Raw genomic sequence first — 20,032 nt, 5'->3', positions numbered from 1 at the left:
ATGGAGTTAAAGGCTGAGTGTGTAGCTGGCTGAGGACTTGCCTTTGTGGGAGTGGGTTTGAGGATGGCAGGAGAACACAGATGCCTCTCTGCAAAATCATTTCTGCTGTCCCACAGGACAGGCAGACTGTCAAATATTTCAACCCACTGAAAATGAAGAAAACCAGTTCAATTTTAACCAGCTAAAGATTTGATCCACAATTTGCACTTTCATGTGGCCCACAGACATTACTGCTGCTGTAGTAGAAAGTAGATTTTTGGGTCATTAAAACAGGAAGGAAAAGCCCCTCACTTTGGAGACCTTGTTGCTGCTGTGGGTTATTCTTCTTGGTTAAAAGACACTGAGTCATATTTAGATAATGTGAACAGGCTTGCTCTGACAGCTGAGGAACCCAGAAACAGCACAAAGCAGAGCTCCTTGTCTTTGGGCTGCCCCCTTCTGCTCCCCATTTCACAAATAAAAGGGAAACCTGTCCTCAGTTTCTTCCAGACTTCATTTTCTCTCTGGTAAATATATTTTCTACAATAAGTGACCTCAGCAGGCATCCAGGACACTGCCTGACCCTCTCTTGATGCTGTTCACCTTGAACAGCTCCTGCTGAGAAACACAGTGAGTGATCTCATCGGGGATTTTTACCTGAGGGGCTTTTTAAGCAGAAGCTGTTGCTGTCCGAGTCACAGGATCAGGTGTGATTTCCCCTTTGCTGGAATAGACAGCAAATATTCAAACAGGCTCCGGGCTTTTTTTAGCTCACAAAAGCAAGGGAGTCCTTTGAAAGATCCTCCGTGTGCCCAATCATCTCTTTCCTCACCCTGTACAGCATCATAATATCCTGACAGTGTAAATCCTCACATTTGCCTCCCTCCCTCCCTCCTCCCTCCCCCTCCAGGCTGCTGCCATCGGATCTGTGATGATATGTGATCTCCTGGATACAATCAGACACACACACAAGTACCAGCACTCCTGTGCAGCCCAGCAAAATGTCTTTCTCCTGAAGTGGTGCTCATCACAGCCTCCAGATCCCTGACGATGTTGCCATGCTTCCCTTCCTGCCTCCTGCCTCTTGCTGCCTTTGCCTGCCTGCTTTTCCTGCCTGGGGCTCGTCTCTGCCCTGCTGTCTGTAGCTGTATGGACTACCACACCATAGACTGCCGGGACCAGGGGCTCCCAAGCGTTCCCAACCCCTTCCCCTTGGATGTACGGAAACTTCTGATCGCTGATAACAACATCCAGGCAATACCAGCTGACTTCTTCATATTTTATGGAGATCTAGTCTATTTGGACTTCAGGAATAACTCCCTCACCTCTTTAGAAGAGGGCACTTTCAGCAGTTCTACCAAACTGGTGTACCTAGACTTAAGCTACAATAATTTGACACAGCTGGACGCTGGGATATTCAGATCAGCAGAGAAACTGATCAAACTGAGCCTTGGAAACAACAACCTGGTGGATGTGGACGAGGCTGCTTTTGAGAACCTGGACCAGCTCCAAGTGTTAGAATTGAATGACAATAACTTGCAGAGCCTGAACGTGGCAGCCCTGGAAGCTCTGCCCTCCCTGAGGACCATCCGCTTGGAGGGCAACCCCTGGGTGTGTGACTGTGACTTTGCCAACCTCTTCAGCTGGATCCAGGACAATGCATCCAAGCTGCAGAAAGGTAAAGCTCCGTGCCTCTCCGTGTGTCTGTGTGTGCCTGGAGGGGCAGGATGGCTCCTGCTCCCATTGTCTGCGTGCCTGCACTTTGCTCAGGCTGTCACTGCATGCTTCCAACAAAACAGCCCCTTCAGTTCACGTTGGCTTCTTTTAGCAGCTGGTCCTCCTCCCACTTAGGAAATAAAATTTAAAAATTAAGCCTCAATGATTTTGATTTACAGACTAAACTTGCACAGGCAGTGAAAGAGGCTTTTCAAATCCATTCAGCCCAGAGCTGGTTCTCTTCCAGACTTCATTTTCTCTCTGGTAAATACATTTTCTACAATAAGCCCTTTCAGCAGCTAAATGTTCTGTGCCAGCTCCTTAGGAAAACTGTTTTTCCTCTCATTTTGCTGATCAGTTATGAAGCTGCTACAAAAGAGTTAAATCCCCATTTTATGCAACTGTGATCATCAGCCCCTTCCTGGAAGTGTTTAGTTGTGATGCTCTGTGTTTGAAATGCTTCAGCATCTCAATTTGGGCTCTTTTCATTAAAAAAACACTTCCAATGTGAGAAATAAATTGAGGTGGCTTTAGAACCCCTCCAAAATGCAAGATATATAATCCTGGTGTTTGAGCCAGTCATTTTTAGAAAGGCACAGGGGGAAAAATAAAAGTGTTAAGACTGCCATGTCTAGGGAATGCAGACTCTTACTCCTCATGTCCCAGCAGACCCCAGAGCCTCTCCTAACCCAGCTCTAGCAGGAGATCATCTCACAGCTCATGTCTCCCAGCCAGCACCAGGGCATCCACTCCTGCCACGGAGCAGCACCAGCTGCTCCCAAAGGCAGATTGCTGGGAGCAGGAAACTTTGGGAGGGCACACAGGGGACACTTTCCACAAGCCCAGTTTGCTCCCAGCCCCATCCAACCAAGCCTGGAACCCTTCCAGGGATGGGGCAGCCACTGCTGCTCTGGGCACCCTGTGCCAGGGCCTGCCCACCCTCACAGGTGTCAGGAGAATTCACCCACAAGCACCAGAGGTTTCTGTCCCAAAAGGAGACAGAGGAGTCCTTTGGCTTCTTTCCAATCAAGGCAGAGGCCATGTGGCATTCCCCTGGGGTCTCTCCAGTTTTTGGAGGACACAGCCTCCTTTTTATCCCAATTTCCAGCCACATTTCCCTTCTCTCTTTCCCCATCTCTGAGGTACTTGAGAGGTTCAGACTCCCCAGAACACCTGATCCCAGAGATTTCCCTCTAATGTACAACCCTCCCTTTTCATTTTTAATTCTTATGGAATTTTAGGGTTTTTCTTCCCCAAAATTGTTTCTTTCAGCTTGCAATGTCCAATTTCATTTATCAGCAAACCTAAAGTTTATTTGTAAAAGCAAATCTCTTTTTCCATTCATCAATCAGTGCAATCCTTCCCATGGTTTCTTTTCTCTCCCAGTGCTGGTTTTATCTCCCAGCAGCCCCACAGCTGGTTTGGAAAGACAAATCCACTGCTCCTCTCACAGGGAAGGATTTTTCCCCATATCCCATCTGAACCTACTCCCTGTCAGTTGGAAGCTGTTCTGTCTCCTGGCACTCCAGGCTCAGTTATCCAGGTTCTTCCCATGCTTGTGAAAGTACATACTTACATCAAGGACACACTGATACTTAAGTATACCTGTACTTATGCCACCTTAAAATTTAATATCCTACACTAACAACACAACCAACTAACCAAAAAATGCAATTAAAAAAGTACCCAACAACCATAAAAATTCTAAACAAACAAATCCCAAGATTTAACCCTTTTCTAAAAACAATAAAAGCTTTACAAAACAGTAATCCTCCTTAATTTAAACAAAGAAAACAAACATAAAAGAGACGAAAATAAACAAATATAATAAAAATCTTAACAAATAAAAAATATAAAAAATAAATCCTAAATGACAAAAAATAACCTTTAACTAAACTTTTCTTACATAACCATAAACAAAACCATGTTTCCTATAACACAAAAACTACATTTAAAAAAAACCCCAATAACTTAAAACAAAAACTACAATAATTTATATATTATATAAAAATATGATAGATGTATATGATATTTGTATATCATATACATATATCATACAATATATTATATTTATCATACCATATATGATATTTGTTTATCATATACATATATCATACAATATATTATATTTATCACACAATATATGATATTTGTATATGATATTTGTACATAATATACATTTTGTATACATGATATTTGTATATATGATATTTGTATATTATCATACAATATATGATATTTGTATATAAAAATAACATAAAACCAACAAATAAAAAATTAATACCCTCTATCTTCAATAATGTCCCATGCTTGTGACCTTGGGGAGCATCTTTCTAGTACACTCAACTGCTACCCTGAATATTTCTAGCTGCAGGTCAGCTGTTCTAAGGAAGAAGAGATTTGAGGAAAAAGTGTTTGGTTTTTTTCCCTCTCTGTGTCAGTGAAACTTTGATCTGAGTTCTTTCTAACCCAAACCTGTTATCCCAGCTCTCCTGATGCTTTAGCTGAAGTTTGCCCAGTGTGAATCCAGTGTTTGCCTGTCTCTAGTGTTCCCCAGCAGTTCACTTTCTCCAGGCTTTTACTGAACTTCCAGGCTCTTCCCCTTGATCCTGACTGGGATCCTGATCTGTTCAGGTTGAGTCTGTCCTGCCTCTTCCCCTGCTGCCCCCTCAGTGTTTTAAAGTGTACCTGAATTTATGTCAGGCCATCTCAAGGGAGGGAGCTTTCCTGCAGCACTCCCAGTTTCCCAGGGTCTCCCCAGCTCAGAGATGCTCTCCCACAGCATTTCCCTCACCCACAGTTGTGTTTTGGCCAAATAGCTGAAAAATAATTTATCCAGATCTTCCAAACTTTAACTAGGCCTTGATTTGGGAAGGAGCAGATGTTGAAGTGGTTGATTTGGTCAGAGCTGTCCTGCAAGGATTTGGATTGCTGCCTGGAGTGAGCACCCTGCTCTCTGCACAGCCAGCCACGCCAGGGAGAGACTGCAGGGCTGCAGAAATGCACCAGGGCTCCTTGTGAGCTGCTGCCACAAAACCACTGCTGAGTTTGGCAGGGTCCCCAGGACGAGGTGACAGATGAGAGTCTGACTCCATGTTCTTAGAAGGTTGATATCATATCAAATAAATCATATCATATCAATCATATCATATTTATTGTATTATATTAAAGAATGCTATACTAAAACTATACTAAATCATGCAGAAAGGATACAGACAGAGGCTTAACAAGAATGATAATAACTCATGACTGACTCCTCAGAGTCTGACACAGGTGATGGGGATTGGTCACTAAGTAAAAACAATTCACCTGAAACCAATCAAGCATGCACCTGTTGGTAAACGGTCTCCAGACCACATTCCAAAGCAGCAAACACAGGAGCAGCAATCAGATAATTACTGTTTTCATTCTCTTCTGAGGCTTCTCAGCTTCCCAGGAGAAAAAATCCTGGCAAAGAGATTTTTCAGAAAATATGACAGTGACAACTGTCTCCTTTAATACAGCCCCAAAACATTCTTCACAAAGGTGGCTGCAAAACCAACCCCAAAAAGGAAAGACTGTCTCAATGACTTTTTGAAATACATGGCCACAGCTGCATGCCTTGCAAAACAACTTTTGGAAAGTCAGAGTTAAATTATTTTAACTGCAAAATTCCACTTTAACTACAAAACTACATTTACCATACCATTAAAATGTTAATACAGCACTGCTAATCAATAGAACATAATGCATACAGTAAATATCTGCCATGTAATATGCCCTTTTCACAGAATGAAGCTAAAGCAGTAGAATGTGCCTGTCTGAGGCAGTCCCTGAGCAGCTGCACTGATCCCCAAGCCCAGGCCCTGCCCCACCTCCCACTGCAGGGAGCTCACAGCCCAAGCTGCCCTTGGCTTCTACAAAAGAAACACCAAGTTGATTTAAAAAGGGGAGTTCTGTCTCTGTGAACTGAAATCTGGATAATTGATCCTGAAGCCCTGTCCCTCTGTAATTAAGGTTTCTGGAGGACTCAGTGACAGGAACAAAAGCTGTGCTTCAGCTCATTAGTCTGGCAGGAGGCTCCTCTTTCCTCCTGGCACAGGACCAGAAATAGCTGGTGAAGTTCTACCTTCTGCTGACCTGCCTGCCCAGCTGGAAAAGGCTGGAGAGGCTCTGCCCAGCTGAGCTGCCTCTGCTCACCCAGCCTGTTGCTTCACACAAACAGCTGGGCTTTCAATGATTTTACAGATTTCAGCATTTATTCATCTAGCCTAAATTTGAAATAAAGGCTTAACTGGCATTAGGTGAATACCATCCCCAGATGATACCTTCATCCTGGTAAATTTGCAGGCAGAATTAAATTTATTTAATTAATTAAAATAATTAAATTTAATAATTAAATTCTGCAGGCAGAATTTTAAATTTATTAAAAAACAGCACTAAAATTTCCTGATTAAACCTAGCACTTTAAAACAGCAAACACATTTTTTTTACCATGCAGAGAAATTAAATCCAGCATTTTCTTCATGCTGCAACACAAAACTCCAATTTCCCCCTTTGATTTGGTTAGTAATTGATTGAAAACAAATTAGTCAGCATAGTACAATTGAAGGCAAAGGAACTGTGAAGAGCAGTGGAATGGTGATAAGGGGAAAAAATAGAAAAGTTCTTTTCCCTGGAGAAGACAAAGTGTTTGCTGTTGGTCACAATGGTTAAGTCCAAGACTTACAAAGATTTTCTGTAGAAGGATGTTTGGTTGTGCAGGCATTTCTTACACCTGAATGGCTTATGGTGGCAAATGGTACACATTGAAGCCCTCACATCAGAGGAGAATGGATATTAAGGATTTGGGATTTTTATTTTTTTTAAAAGAGGAGTTGCTGTAAGATCTTTATCCCTACAAAGACAGGTATGAAAACTTTCAGGGAAGGTTTTACTCCATGGGGCCATGAAAAGTCATAGAACAAAAAAATACCTTGAAAGAACAAATGCCTAAGTTGGTCTACAAAAATACACTCAGCACCTTCTCACATTGGCCAGGCTTTCTTCTGCTTTCAGAGCTTGTTGTTCATCACATTTATCTTGGCTAATTTCTTTTTTCCCCTCATCTTTAGTCTTGTCCTTTTAGCAATACTCTTTGAAACTCAGGGCTCAGCCAGCAAAAGATTGTCACTGGTGCAAATGACAGAGCAGAGGGTTATGAACCTTCCATTCCAGTGTTTAAGCACAAAGGGCTTTGATGGAATAAATTTTTGCTGAAACTCCTTGTTTAAAATTAGAGCAAAAGGCATTTCTTGAACCTCTCTGAGGATCCCATTGGGAGGAAGGGACTGGAATCAGATAAATGCCTGAGACAAAGCAATACAAGTAATCTGCAATGGCCACACTGAAGGGCTCTGTTGACATTTCTGTTGCTGATTTTTATTTTCTGTGAACATGCTTTGGGCAGCTGTGACCTTGTTTGCTAATGACTGAAGTATTTTTAATACACTTTTAATTAGAGCTTAAGTGCTCCTTGGAGTGTAACTCTAGTGTCTCCTTTCTGTCATCTTGCCCTCATTTTGCTTTTTACTTCCTTTCTTCCCCTTATGTTCAGGAAGTTGTATACAGTCTCTGGGATTAATTAATTTATTTGTTTAGTTATTTAAGTTCCCCCCTACCCATTGCAAGAATTAAAAATTTTGCTGCTCTCTATACAAACAGTATTAAACAGACTTTTAGCAAAGGTTTAGACTGAGCATTTTTATGGGTACCCTTTGCACATTTGTATTTCCAGGAAGATTTGAAAAACTTGTTCAGAAGTGGCCAGAGACAGAATTCCAAATAGATTTGTGCTGTGAGTAATAAAAGAGATGTTCTGAATGTCTGAAATTGAAGTGGCCAACGCTGAGGTGAGGACTGGTGCTCAGGGCCCATCTGACCAACCCTTGCTCCATTTTGGAAAGCTCTGGGTGGGGGCTACACAATTCTAAGATATCCCAAGAGGGTTTTAGTGTCAGTACTGCCACAGATGCTGTTTAGCTGCCTGAAAGGCTTCTGTAGTTTTCATTCCTCTTTGGAATGGATGGAGAAGTAAATTCTGGTGAAGTGGCAAATTTCCAGATAAAGCAAAGGAACAGGGGAGAAGGATGGCAGGGAGAGGAGGTAGGAAAAACAAACCCAAGAGCAGGTGACAGTGAGGCTGTAAGCAGGAAATTCAGACTGAATTCAGTTCTAAAAGAGAGATTCAGAAGTGAGTCAGTGTAGTGAGAACCATAAAAAATAATCACTGAGGTGGGACAGGACCCCTCAGGCCATCGAGTCCAACCTGTGACCCATCCCCACCTTGTCCCCAGCCCTGAGTGCCACCTCCTGCCCTTCCTGGGACACCTCCAGGGATGGGCACTCCAACCCTCCCTGGGCAGCCCCTGCCAGTGCCTGAGCCCCCTTTCCATGGGCAAATTCCTGCTGTGCCCACCCTGAGCTGCCCTGGCCCAGCCTGAGGCCGTTCCCTCTGCTCCTGTCCCTGTTCCTGGGAGCAGAGCCCGACCTGGGGCTGTCCCCTCCTGGCAGGAGTTTCCAGAGCCACAAGGGCCCCCTGAGCCTCCTTTGCTCCAGGCTGAGCCCCCCCAGCTGCCCCTCACAGGAGTTACCCTCCAGACCCTTCTAGACCCAGGAGAAAGCAGTGATTTTTCCAAGCTTGTTCAGGCATTCTGTGCCATGAGGTTGCCATCTCTTGCTTCTTGGCTCTTTCTGTGATCCCATTCCAATCTGAGACCTATTGCATAACTTATTCTATAAATTAAACAATCTCTCATTCCACTAATCCAGGCCTTTAATGAGTTTACAGAAAATATTAAATCTTTTCTTCAAAACAAAACAACATAGTGACACAGGAGGACAGGTTTTGCTTAACATTTGACCCAACAGCCAGGAAAACTGAGAGTTTTACAAATCCTCTTGACTTACCAGTCTTTATTAGCACTAATTTGTTCATCTGCAGTGGAGAGAAGGCTCCTTGGCTCCATGTACCAATTTAGAAGCTGAGTGAGCTGAGCTGGGGAGGACAGGCTGTTCTGTCCATTGCAGCCATCAGCTCTCCCCCAGCATCATGCACATGCTCCCACTCCACCAGGACAGAACACAGGCTCTGTGTGTCTGCAAAGGAATCCAAAGCCCTAAGACATTTCACACATTCAGCAGCTTTTATCCCTCTCAAGCAGAAACTCCTCACAGAAATTATATTCCTTAACAAGCACATCAAATCTGTTTCTATATATACACATATATAAATATATAATTTGATCTCCCAGACATTTTCAGTAAAATGATCTGACTGCCACTGGCTTTTCACTCTGTTTCTTCCATCCTAAGGTTATTTGCAGTGCTTCCATCCTTCACAGGTTTGAAGAAGTGAGGACAGCATTTGCAGAGGTGAACACCTGATGTTGAACTTTGTATTCAGACATTCAGAAAAACTACTAAGTACCCTCCAAAGCTGTTCTGCAAATCTTTAGGGCACTTGGCCATAAAAGTTTTATTTAGGGGCCTAAATCTAGGCTTCAAGTTTTTTAAGCTTTACTGTTCTGATGGCTCAAGGCTATTTTCAATGAAATCTCATCTCACTTCAGAGGCAGTGCCTCTCTCATGGCTTATTAATACATTTGTGACAGTGCATAGGGAGACTAAGGCAAACCATAGCTGGGAGCAAAATACCACACAAGAAACAACACACCACACTGAAACATTTCAAATCTGTGTCAACTACATTCAGCCACACCAGGGAACAGCTAAATTCCACCCAAGAGGGCAAATACCAATTCTGAAATAAAAAGCCTGTTGTAGTGCTCTCACATTTACTGTATCCATGGCAGTGAACACGTGTGCATGCAGCTCATTCAAACATTTCTGGTCTCAGATATTTCTGTGGATGTATCTCCACACATCCCAGTGCATGTCCCAGTGTGCCTTTGCATTCTCTCACCCTGCTGTCTATTGCTGAATGGTGGGAAGCTCTTTGTCCTGGCACCTGCCTTTGGTGAACTCTAAAAGACCCCACAAGAACTGAAACTTCTTTTTTTCTTTTTTTTTTTTCCCTTTTTTTTTTTTTTTAACACAGCATCCAAAATTGCAGCTGGGCAATCTCTGCCTGCTAACAGACACACCACAACACTGAAAGGATAATGAATTCCAGAAGTTCTCCAGTCTAAAATATATTTAGCATAGGGATTAGAAATAAGCAGAGACAGACACAAGGAGTCCTTCAAAACAGGGTCAAGTGGAGAAAGTGATGCCCTTGGTGCTTTGTCCTTAGCTGGAGGAGAAGGAGCCCAAGCTCACAGTGCAGTAGGGCAGCAGGGAAATATATCCAGAGAATCTATCCAGGGAAACCCCTGGCACAGGCAGGGCCAGTGCACTCCATTGTGGGATTTGCAGGGGTCCCCTGATGAAGGGAGGAATGATGAATCTGACTCCATGCTCTTAGAAGGAATATTATATTATATTATATTATATTATATTATATTATATTATATTATATTATATTATATTATATTATATTATATTATATTATATTATATTATATTATATTATATTATATTATATTATATTATATTATATTATATTATATTATATTATATTATATTATATTATATTATATTATATTATATTATATTATATTATATTATATTATATTATATTATATTATATTATATTATATTATATTATATTATATTATATTACATTACATTATATTACATTATATTGAAAGTATACAGACAGAAGGCTAAAATTTACTAAAAAACTTGTGACTCCCTGCAGAGTCTGACACTGCTGGGCCACAATTGGCCAATAAGTAAAAACAATTCACATGAAACCAATCAAACAATCACCTGTTGGTAAACAATCTCCATCCACATTCCACATGAGCAAAACACAGGAGAAGCAATGAGATAATATTGTTTTCCCTTTTCTCTGAGGCTTCTCAGCTTCCCAGGAGAAGAATCCTGGGCAAGGGGATTTTTCCAGAGAATATGACAGTGACACTCCATGGTTTAAAAACTCCTGAGCACCAGAACCTGGGAGAAAGGTGGCTGGATTCTGGCTGCAAAGTCCAGCAGGGTTCAGATGAAACAGGGTCTCTGGGTTTTTGTGGGGGCTTTGAGATGGTGAGATCAGTCCAGTTAGAACTTTGGGGCATTACAGCCTTGTTTGTCTCTTTTCAGTAATTCACAAGGAAATTGTTCATTATTTCCATGCAGACTGGTTTTGGGCTGCTTCCATTTTCTAGGAGGTTCAGTTATACAGGCAAAGATCTCAGCTGGGCATAGTCCTGAACAGAAACAAAGTGGGTTTTAGGATCTAGCAGCAGCCTAATTGCCTTGATTTATTGGCAGGGTTTAAGTTCTGGACTTGGTAGAGCTGCCCTCCTCTCATATAAGGTGTTCAAAGTCACATTGTTCTGAAACCTATTTGGGAATTTCATTGAAATAACTCTACCTGCATCACTTCTTTATGAACACACTTCTTCTTTCCTTCTTTTTAAAAGCCCATCTCTCCTTTTAACACAGTGGTTCTGGAATTCCAGCATTTTCACACTTCCCATGTTACTAAGGCAATCTCTTCCTCAGGGCACATACCTGTATTTTCATTTTTACTTTCCCAGAGCTGAGACAGGCCTGTGCAGAACCCAGCACCTGAGCCTTGCCTGGCCCTCCAAAGCAGTCAGCACCAGGGCAATGCATCTGCTCCTCTTGATGCCACAGCAGGAGGATCCAGGGTGTGTGACATTGTCCTTGGGACAGCTGGAGTCATCACAGATAATGGGATGGCCCTGACCAAAATAACCCAGGCTGGGTATTTATAGCACACTCACACTTGTTATTTCATTTACAGTCTTGTTTGGTATGAAGAAGCAGCTCCTTGAATATGTTGTGGGAGCAATGAGGCAGATATATATAACTGTCATCAAGGGCTCTCTTGCTGCAGCCCAGCACCAAATACCAAGCTGCTTTGAGATGCCCTTTACAAGAATCCTGGCTGGTCTTTTAAAAGAATAAATTCTACAGAATAAATAAAATTTTTAAAAAATACAGGAAACCCCCACAAAGAAACTATAAAAATTAATACCATTGAAGCAGAAGTGTGAGAAAGCAGAGCTCTGAGGTTAAATGGCATCTCCTGTCCTCTAGAGGTTGTGTGTGGGGACAGGGATTTAATTGAGCCAATCTAGATGAACAGAGACACACAAAGGGAAAACCCACGCCCCATAACTGACACTGATCCCCTTCTAGAAACCATTCTTGAGCTCATTGCTCATGCAGAGGGTGTTTAATGCCCTGGGAAGAACAAAGATGGATCCACTGCTGGCACCAGTGGGACAGGACACGTGGGGTGCAGAGCAGCAGTTCTCAGGACTCCTGTGTCACAAGAACAACCTAAATGGGAATGGTGCAAAGCCAGGGCTGCAGGGAAGGAAGCAGATGAAATGGGTTTGTCCATTCCTCACCTTTAGCAGGTGTGTGACCTGCAGTGATGGTATTGTCAGGTGAAGAGTTGGAAGCTCTGGTGCAACAACCACTGCATCAGCTTTGGAAGGAGAAATTCCTTGTGCCACCAGAGACAGAACTGCTGCTCTTGCTGTTGGCTGCTCCAAATGAACAGCCTGTTCCAAATTCTCTTTGGAGTCCAAAGAAAAGCTTCTGTTTGGCTGTGCTGGGTTTTTCAGAGTGTCACGACTCAGCAAAGACAAACACCCACCCAACAGGACTGACCAACAATCCCTTCCCTCGCTGCCCTGTGCTTCACCCAGCTCTGCAGCCTGCCCTGGCTGCTCCAGCACAGCTTTAGGGGCTGCCCTGGGAGTGGACAGAGCCCTCTCCAGTCTGTTGGAAGAGGAGGTGCATGCAGAGCGTGGCTGAAGCTGCAGGCAGGGAGCCAGCGAGCCCCTGCCCTGGTCTGTGGGGCTGTATTTCATCTACTGGCATCTGAGATTCCAAAAACTAACAATTCTCTAAAAACTTGAGGCCACAGAAGCCTGTTGGGCTGTCGCTGAATAAAGCAAGTAGCAAATCCCCATCTTGTCTATTTGGTTTGAGAACATGACCTAGATTCCAGTACCCATGGCTACATGGAGAGGAGCATCTTTATTTCTCCTTACTGTATAATGAGCCTCAAAATCCTTGCAGTACATTGATTCTCATAACAAGAAATACCCTCTGAGTGCCTGGGTGTGCTGCAGGTCCTGTGCTGTTTGCATTCTGTGTGCTGTGATGTAAAGGGAAAGCAGCAGGGAAATGGGAACAGAGCTCACAGTGCCCAGGGCAGCTTGGATCCAGGGCAGAGCTGCAGGGAGTGAAGGAGTGAGCTCCTGTCCATGCCTGGCATCCTGGGCAAATGTTACCCTGGGAAGTTTCCTCTCAAGCCAAGGGCTGCAGTAAGTACAACTGCTCAGCACAAGAGTTTTCTATTGGAGCCTTCTTTGCTCTCTTTATTTTTTAATATATTCTTTTTTTGCTTCCACCCTTATCCAGATCTGATATTCCATCCCATCACTCCAGCACAGAGGTATTTTAAATGCTGCCAGTTGAGAATTTCTTTTGCAGCTGGACAGAAATTTTAAAAGGTAGAGTTGCTTATGGTCACCTGTGCCCTCTTTCTTTTGAGGAGCTTGACTCAGACACTCTGAAAGCAGCAGTTCTCAGGAGGTCTCAACCTGTGTAAGATTGATTTCTTTTACAGAAACACCATTGTACAAAAAAACCTTGTTTTTTCTTGTGCTTGCTACAACTGAAATGGAACTTGTGTAGGTGCTGTATTCACTTGGTGCAGGTTTTCCTGCCAAAATGCTGCAGTGATCTTCTCATACTAGCAAGGAATTTCCTCTTCAAATGAATTTGCAGTGTGTAGCACTCATGCAACTGCTTTGATTAATGTCAGGATTATATTTATTTACCAAAAAAAATCTTTGCTTTTTAACATCTGATTTAAAAGACAAAGGTATTGAAATTCCAGCCTATAACTTTTCACTCATTTCTCATGGTTCTGAATAGGAAATTATATTCCTCTGTCCCCCATTTTGCTGACTCTGATTAGTGCTTGGAGCTGCTACTTCCAAGTCTTACTGAAGTGAAAATGTGATTTGTTGGCCACTCTCAGTTGTTTCAGTAGGAAGGTTTGCAGGGCAGGCTGGGGAAGGCAGGTTTGTATCTCCTCAGTCTCTGTGTGCTCAGGTGCTCCAGGGTGTCAGCTTGTGCAGAACACATGAACATTGCAGGGTCACTGTGAAAAACACCATACACTTGTTTTTTTTTTTAATTTTAAAGATTTAATAGTAATAAAATAGTTATAAAAATAGTAGTACAATTAGAGTAATAATAATTTAGACAATTTAAATTAAGACAATATGAGACAATAAAAACAGAGTTACAGATGTCCGGGTACCTTTTTCTGGGCAGCACAAGCCCGAAAAAGGACACCCGTTAACAGGGGATTAACCCTTAAAAACAACAGCCTGTTGCATATTCATACACCTCATGCATGGTGCATCAATTCCATTCAAACACAGGATTCAGCCTGGTCATCATTAACTTCTTCCTCCCAATCCTAACAGCGCCCTCGAGGCAGGAAGAAGTTCCTTCCTTCTGATAAGGGAGCAATAAATTCTTCTACTCTGAAAGATTTAGGTGTCCTGTGGCTGCTATCACCCTGCAAGTCTTTTCTTTAAAAAAAGTATCCTACATAGCATAGTTTCTATTTTAACAATTTTTATAACCTAAAACTATACTTAACACACTACTGAAGAGAATTAATACAGTGTTACTTTCTAACACAACCCATATAATATTCACTTTAATATTTGTGAAAAGCCAATCATAAAATAGGCATTTTTCACAGTCACATTTCCAGAAGTCTGGAAATCAAAGGATTTGATCCATCCAGAGGATGTTTGAAACCATGCAGCTGCTTTCTCCTCCAGGTCAGTTCTGATGACAGGAGGTTTCACGGATCTCCAGAGCAAGTTGTGTGAAGTAAAGGCAGAGCAACCCCAAAGGTGGGGAGAAAGTGATGCATCTGACTCCATCCATATCAGAGGGCTAATTAATTACTTTTTTATACTATATTATTCTATATTATATTACACTACATCTAAATTGAATCTGCCAAGCACTCAACTCTGCACACACTGCCCAGAATCTCCTGACTGTCAGTGACAGTCCCAACACACACCTGGAACCAACTGGTCACTGAATCAAAACCTCACACCAGAATCCAATTAACAATTCCCTTCAGGTAAACAATCTTCCACGATGCATTCCACTTGTGCACAAACACAGGAGCAGCAATTGAGATAAGAATTGTTTTTTTCTGTCTCTGAGGCTCAGAGAATACAAACCCTAGAAATATTCTTGGGAAATTGTTGTGCCTTGCTTTTCTCTGTGAAGAGGAGCACCAATTGAGATAAGAATTGGTTTGTTTTTTTTTCTCTGAGGTTCAGAGAACGTGAAACCCAGAAATACCCTTGGGAAATTGTGCCTTGCTTGTCTCTGTGAAGGGAAGTGCAGCCACAGTTGTGCTTGTTCCCCATCTGCTGTGCACGGCCAGTGCTCAGGAACACCAAAACCAAACCAGCCTGGATTTGGGCAGCAGTGTGCCTGCAGCAACCACTGAGCCTGGGCCAGGCTGGTGCTGGCACTGCTGGGCAGCTCTCAGCACGTTCCCAGGCAGAGCAGCAGGAGAAAGAGGGAAATAAAATGAATGGAGGAAAGCCACAGAACTTCAGGCAGACACGACAGACACAGGATGGCTTTTAGGGACCAAAATTTAAGACAGTCGTCATGACAAGGTCAAGTAGGTCAGGGTGATAATTGGTTCCACAGTGGAATTAACTAAAACTCCTTCTCAAATCAACACAACAGCTGGGCTGGATCCAGACAATCAGGCAGGGCAGCACCACCAACCCTGCAGCCTGGGCTGAACATAGAACACCACATGCCACAGCCATGCAGCACAGGAAAGCTGTGATTCACAAAGGCAGGGGGAATCTTATGGTGTTTAAAGTGACACCATGGCCTGTGGGATGGAAATGCCACGTTCTGTGGGCATGCAGCAAGGCAGAGCCCAAAGCAGAGAGAACTGGGATCACAGGGAGAGAAGAGGATCAAGTAACTCAGCAGCAGATCTCGTGTCCTTAACAATTCCTGCATTTCCCCTTCACATTCATGCCCTTAATAGTGAGACAAAAGCTGCCTTGCCAGCAGCCCTACAGACTTAATTCACTGCATTCTAGCCCAGGAAATCTGTCCCCTGATGTTTCCCCATGGAGAGGGAGCTGGGCATATGCAGGGAACTGTGTGCTTTTACCATCCAGGACCCAACTCTATTCTCACCACTTCTTAAATCTGGGGGGTTTTGCTCTCACTACAAAGAGCTCAGCTCTTGGCATTCTCCAGCAATGCAGGGAGGAACAATATCTGTCAGTCTGCAGGGCCTCAGGGCAGCCAGAGAGAAAGGGAGGAAGCAGGTCACAGACAAACAAGCATCCATTAAACCCAAACTCTTGTTTGACCAGAAAAAAAAAACCCAACAACTCTTTTCCATGTAGTTTGGAACTACAAGGAAAAAAGTCATGTAGAAGGGTGTGAAAGGAACATCCCTCTTACCCTGTTTTGGAGTCAGAGTTTGTGTTCAGAGGGAGTAGCTGGCAATTGCCTTCACATCTCCAGGTTTAGATGCATCTAAATTTCAGCATTCACTTCTTTAATTCCTCCAAACCATGGTCCTAGATCACACCTGATCCCTGGAAGGCTGCAGATGAAATAACTTAATTTCCAGGAGCTGCTCAAAGGGGCTGTGTGATGGCTTTTGGATAGTGACAGGTTTTGTTCCATTTTCCCCTGAATATTGTACAATTTCATAAACCTGGAATTAACCCTAAAACTTCTCTTCAGCCATTCAATCTCTGACCCAGAACAACAGAAGAATTCATCCACATTCTGCTGATTTGTTTCCCTTTCTTCTTCCTTGCAGGTCTCCATGAAATCCAGTGCTCCCTGCCCGTGGAGAACAGAAGGATCTTTCTGAACGAGTTATCTGAGGTCAGCTTCAGTGAATGCAAATTCAGTTTGTCGTTGACAGACCTTTTCATCATCATCTTCTCTGGAGTGGCCGTGTCCATTGCTGCCATCCTCTCCAGCTTCTTCCTGGCCACCCTGGTGCACTGCTTCCAAAGGTGTGCTCCCAGCAAGGATGATGATGAAGATGAAGATGACTGTGAGGACTGAACTCAGTCACAATCCTTAATTTTCCTTGGTTTATCAGTTACCAGATCATCAGCCAAAGTCTGTGAGGAAAAGAAGCAGAGTGAAAGCTTTAAACACGACCTGACTCACAGAGTGGAAGGATCCCTTCTGCTGGTCACAGGCAGGAATGGCAGAGCTGGCACTGTCACCTCCTCTGGCACACGTGCCCTGCTGCAATCAGACCAGGTTCCTTTCCATGGTCCTTAACCAAACACTGCATTTAAGCCTGAAGATTGAAGGAAAAAGGGGGGGAAAGCCAAAAAAAAGTTCCAATGTTTTAAAAGATGAGTTTCCAGATTGTCCTGATGAAATGCAGATTTTCATAAGTGCTTGAAGCTTGTTCTGGATACACTTTGAAAATGACTGGATGAATGGAGCAGTTTCAGGTTGAAAATACAGAAGCAATTCAAAATAGTATCCTTCCTAGATCTAAGTACTGGGAGATTCTACTAAAACTCACACAAAATGCAATTAAAATGATTCCTAGAATTGTAGAAAGCATCAGAGGAAGGCTGGCATGTTCCCCCTACAAAAGTTCTCCAGAAACATTCACCCTCCATTTAATGACAGCAATTGCAGGCACCATTCAGCAAAAAAATAAATTATTTCTGTAAGTGAATATGATTCTGGATCTGAGTCATCCACTGCAGATGCCTGGCACTTCTTTGGTCATGGCACAAATACTAAATTTAACATCCTTTTGCATTTTTAGATGCAGTGAAGTAAAGGATTTCCCTCCCCAGTAGCTGTTGCAGCATCCAGTCCATTTAGCTATTTTAAAGCACTAAGGGCTATATTCTGCTCCTGGTTATGCTGGAATAACCCAAATGAGATGAACACCACGATCCAAATTGGCAACTGTAGAAACAAAAGTGAAATCTGGCCCAACATATTCCTGACTGTATTATAGATTTGTCAAAACTTGAGCTCTTCTATATGATGGTAGATATTTTTGTTAAAATTTAAAAAGACATTTATTACAAGAGATTTTTGGAATAGTGCTGGACAGCTTTTTAGGATAAGTATATTTTTAAAATATTTGAAATGGAAATATTTTTTTAAAGCTCTGTGTATTTAAATTGTTATCTAGATTAGCTGTGAGGGCTTAAAGTACTGAACATAATAATCAGCAAGCTGAGGACTGTATGCTATTATAAAGTAATTAGAGCTGATAAAAAGTAGCATTTGTTTCACTACTGTAAATGCCATTATTTCTTTTGAGAAGCACTCTTTGTTCAAATTCTGCCTTGCTCAGTAGGAGGGAGTCACCCTGCGGGGTCCATCAGCACTCCCGGGGATCCCCCCAGCAGGGATCAGCTGGAAAACCTTCCCTGAACCGCAGTCTGTCTGTCTGTCTGTCTGTCTGTCTGTCCGTGCCTCAGCTCCAGGACCGACAGCCTGACCACCGCAGCAGCTCCGATCCCTCGGAAGAGATCGGGGCAGCAGGGGGAGAGCCCTGCCCCGGGGCTGTGCCTGGGATGGGCCCTGTCCGTCTGTCCTGGGATCGGCCCTGTCCGTCTGTCCTGGGGGCTGTGCCTGGGATCAGCCCTGTCCGTCTGTCCTGGGATCAGCCCTGTCTGTCTGTCCTGGGATCAGCCCTGTCCGTCTGTCCTGGGGGCTGTCCCTGGGATCGGCCCTGTCCGTCTGTCCTGGGGGCTGTGCCTGGGATCAGCCCTGTCCGTCTGTCCTGGGGATCGGCCCTGTCCGTCTGTCCTGGGGATCGGCCCTGTCCGTCTGTCTGGGGATCGGCCCTGTCCGTCTGTCCCTGGGATCAGCCCTCTCCGTCTGTCCTGGGGATCGGCCCTGTCCGTCTGTCTGGGGATCGGCCCTGTCCGTCTGTCCTGGGGATCAGCCCTGTCCGTCTGTCCTGGGGATCTGCCCTGTCCTGGGATCTGTCCTGGGGCTGTCCCTGGGATCGGCCCTGTCCGTCTGTCCCTGGGATCGGCCCTGTCCGTCTGTCCTGGGATCAGCCCTGTCTGTCTGTCCTAGGGGCTGTCCTGAGATCAGTCCTGTCCTGGGATCTGTCCTGTCCATCTGTCTCTGGGATCAGCCCTGTCCTGGGATCTGTCCTGGGGCTGTCCCTGGGATCTGCCCTGTCCGTCTGTCCCTGGGGATCGGCCCTGTCCGTCTGTCCTGAGGATCTGCCCTGTCCATCTGTCCCTGGGATCTGCCCTGTCCGTCTGTCCTAGGGATCGGCCCTGTCCGTCTGTCCTGGGGGCTGTCCCTGGGATCGGCCCTGTCCGTCTGTCCTGGGATCGGCCCTGTCCGTCTGTCCTGGGATCGGCCCTGTCCGTCTGTCCTGGGGGCTGTCCCTGGGATCTGTCCTGTCCATGTGTCCCTGGGATCAGCCCTGTCCGTCTGTCCCTGGGATCAGCCCTGTCCGTCTGTCCCTGGGATCTGCCCTGTCCGTCCGTCCTGGGGCAGTGGGGCTGCCCTGGCAGCTCCTCCCGTGGCTGCCGGGGCTGCTCTGGGTGTGCAGCACGCTGGGTCACAGCCAGGAGAGGGTTTCAGTTTGTTCAGTGCACTCTTCTTCCCTTGTTAGGATTGTTACTTCTGAGAAAACACCGAGACAGAATTGAGCAGGACGGTGAGAGGCTATTCTGTATCAATACTGTCTTACTCTAGTACAATTCCTTCAAGAAAATCGAAATTACATGATTTTCACTGTGTAGTGCCATGATTATTCACAACACAAATATATTTATAATTTCAACCCGGGTTTTGATGTTTGTTTATATGTGGGAATGAAAAAGGACAAAACCTGTGCCTGATTCACCTTTTCTAGGGGAGGCTTTGAGGGTGGTTGGAAACACAGGTTGCCCAGTGCAGCTCCTCACCACCTGCCTTTCCCACACACACAGATCTGTTACCAACAGTTTTATATTTAGAGCCGTGCAAATTGTTCAGTCATGGAATAGGAAACTGGGTCACACTTGTAATGGACTCAAAACTCACAACCCCTCAGCAAAATGATTTGTCCTTCCCAACCTCCCAGGGAGTCCCCCGTGGATGTTTCAGCAAACATCTGCCCTGCCTGGCCATGAATTCTTGGCTCTGTGTCAGGAAGGCTCAGCCACTTG

The 20,032-nt window shown here is 44.2% G+C and overlaps 1 protein-coding gene across 1 annotated transcript; it reads left to right on the top strand.

Moving 5' to 3' along the window:
• The first annotated feature begins 913 nt into the window (after nt 1–913).
• LRRC38 (leucine rich repeat containing 38) lies at nt 914–18,683 on the top strand. Its single transcript, XM_059866719.1, has 2 exons — nt 914–1,657; nt 16,681–18,683. The coding sequence occupies exons 1-2, from the start codon at nt 1,030–1,032 to the stop codon at nt 16,932–16,934; spliced, it is 882 nt and encodes a 293-aa protein (XP_059722702.1). The 5' UTR covers nt 914–1,029; the 3' UTR covers nt 16,935–18,683.
• Nucleotides 18,684–20,032: the final 1,349 nt, after the last annotated feature.

Source organism: Haemorhous mexicanus, chromosome 23 (assembly GCF_027477595.1).
Source record: "Haemorhous mexicanus isolate bHaeMex1 chromosome 23, bHaeMex1.pri, whole genome shotgun sequence".
Lineage (NCBI taxonomy): Eukaryota > Metazoa > Chordata > Aves > Passeriformes > Fringillidae > Haemorhous > Haemorhous mexicanus.
This window is presented reverse-complemented; position numbering and strand designations above follow the sequence as displayed.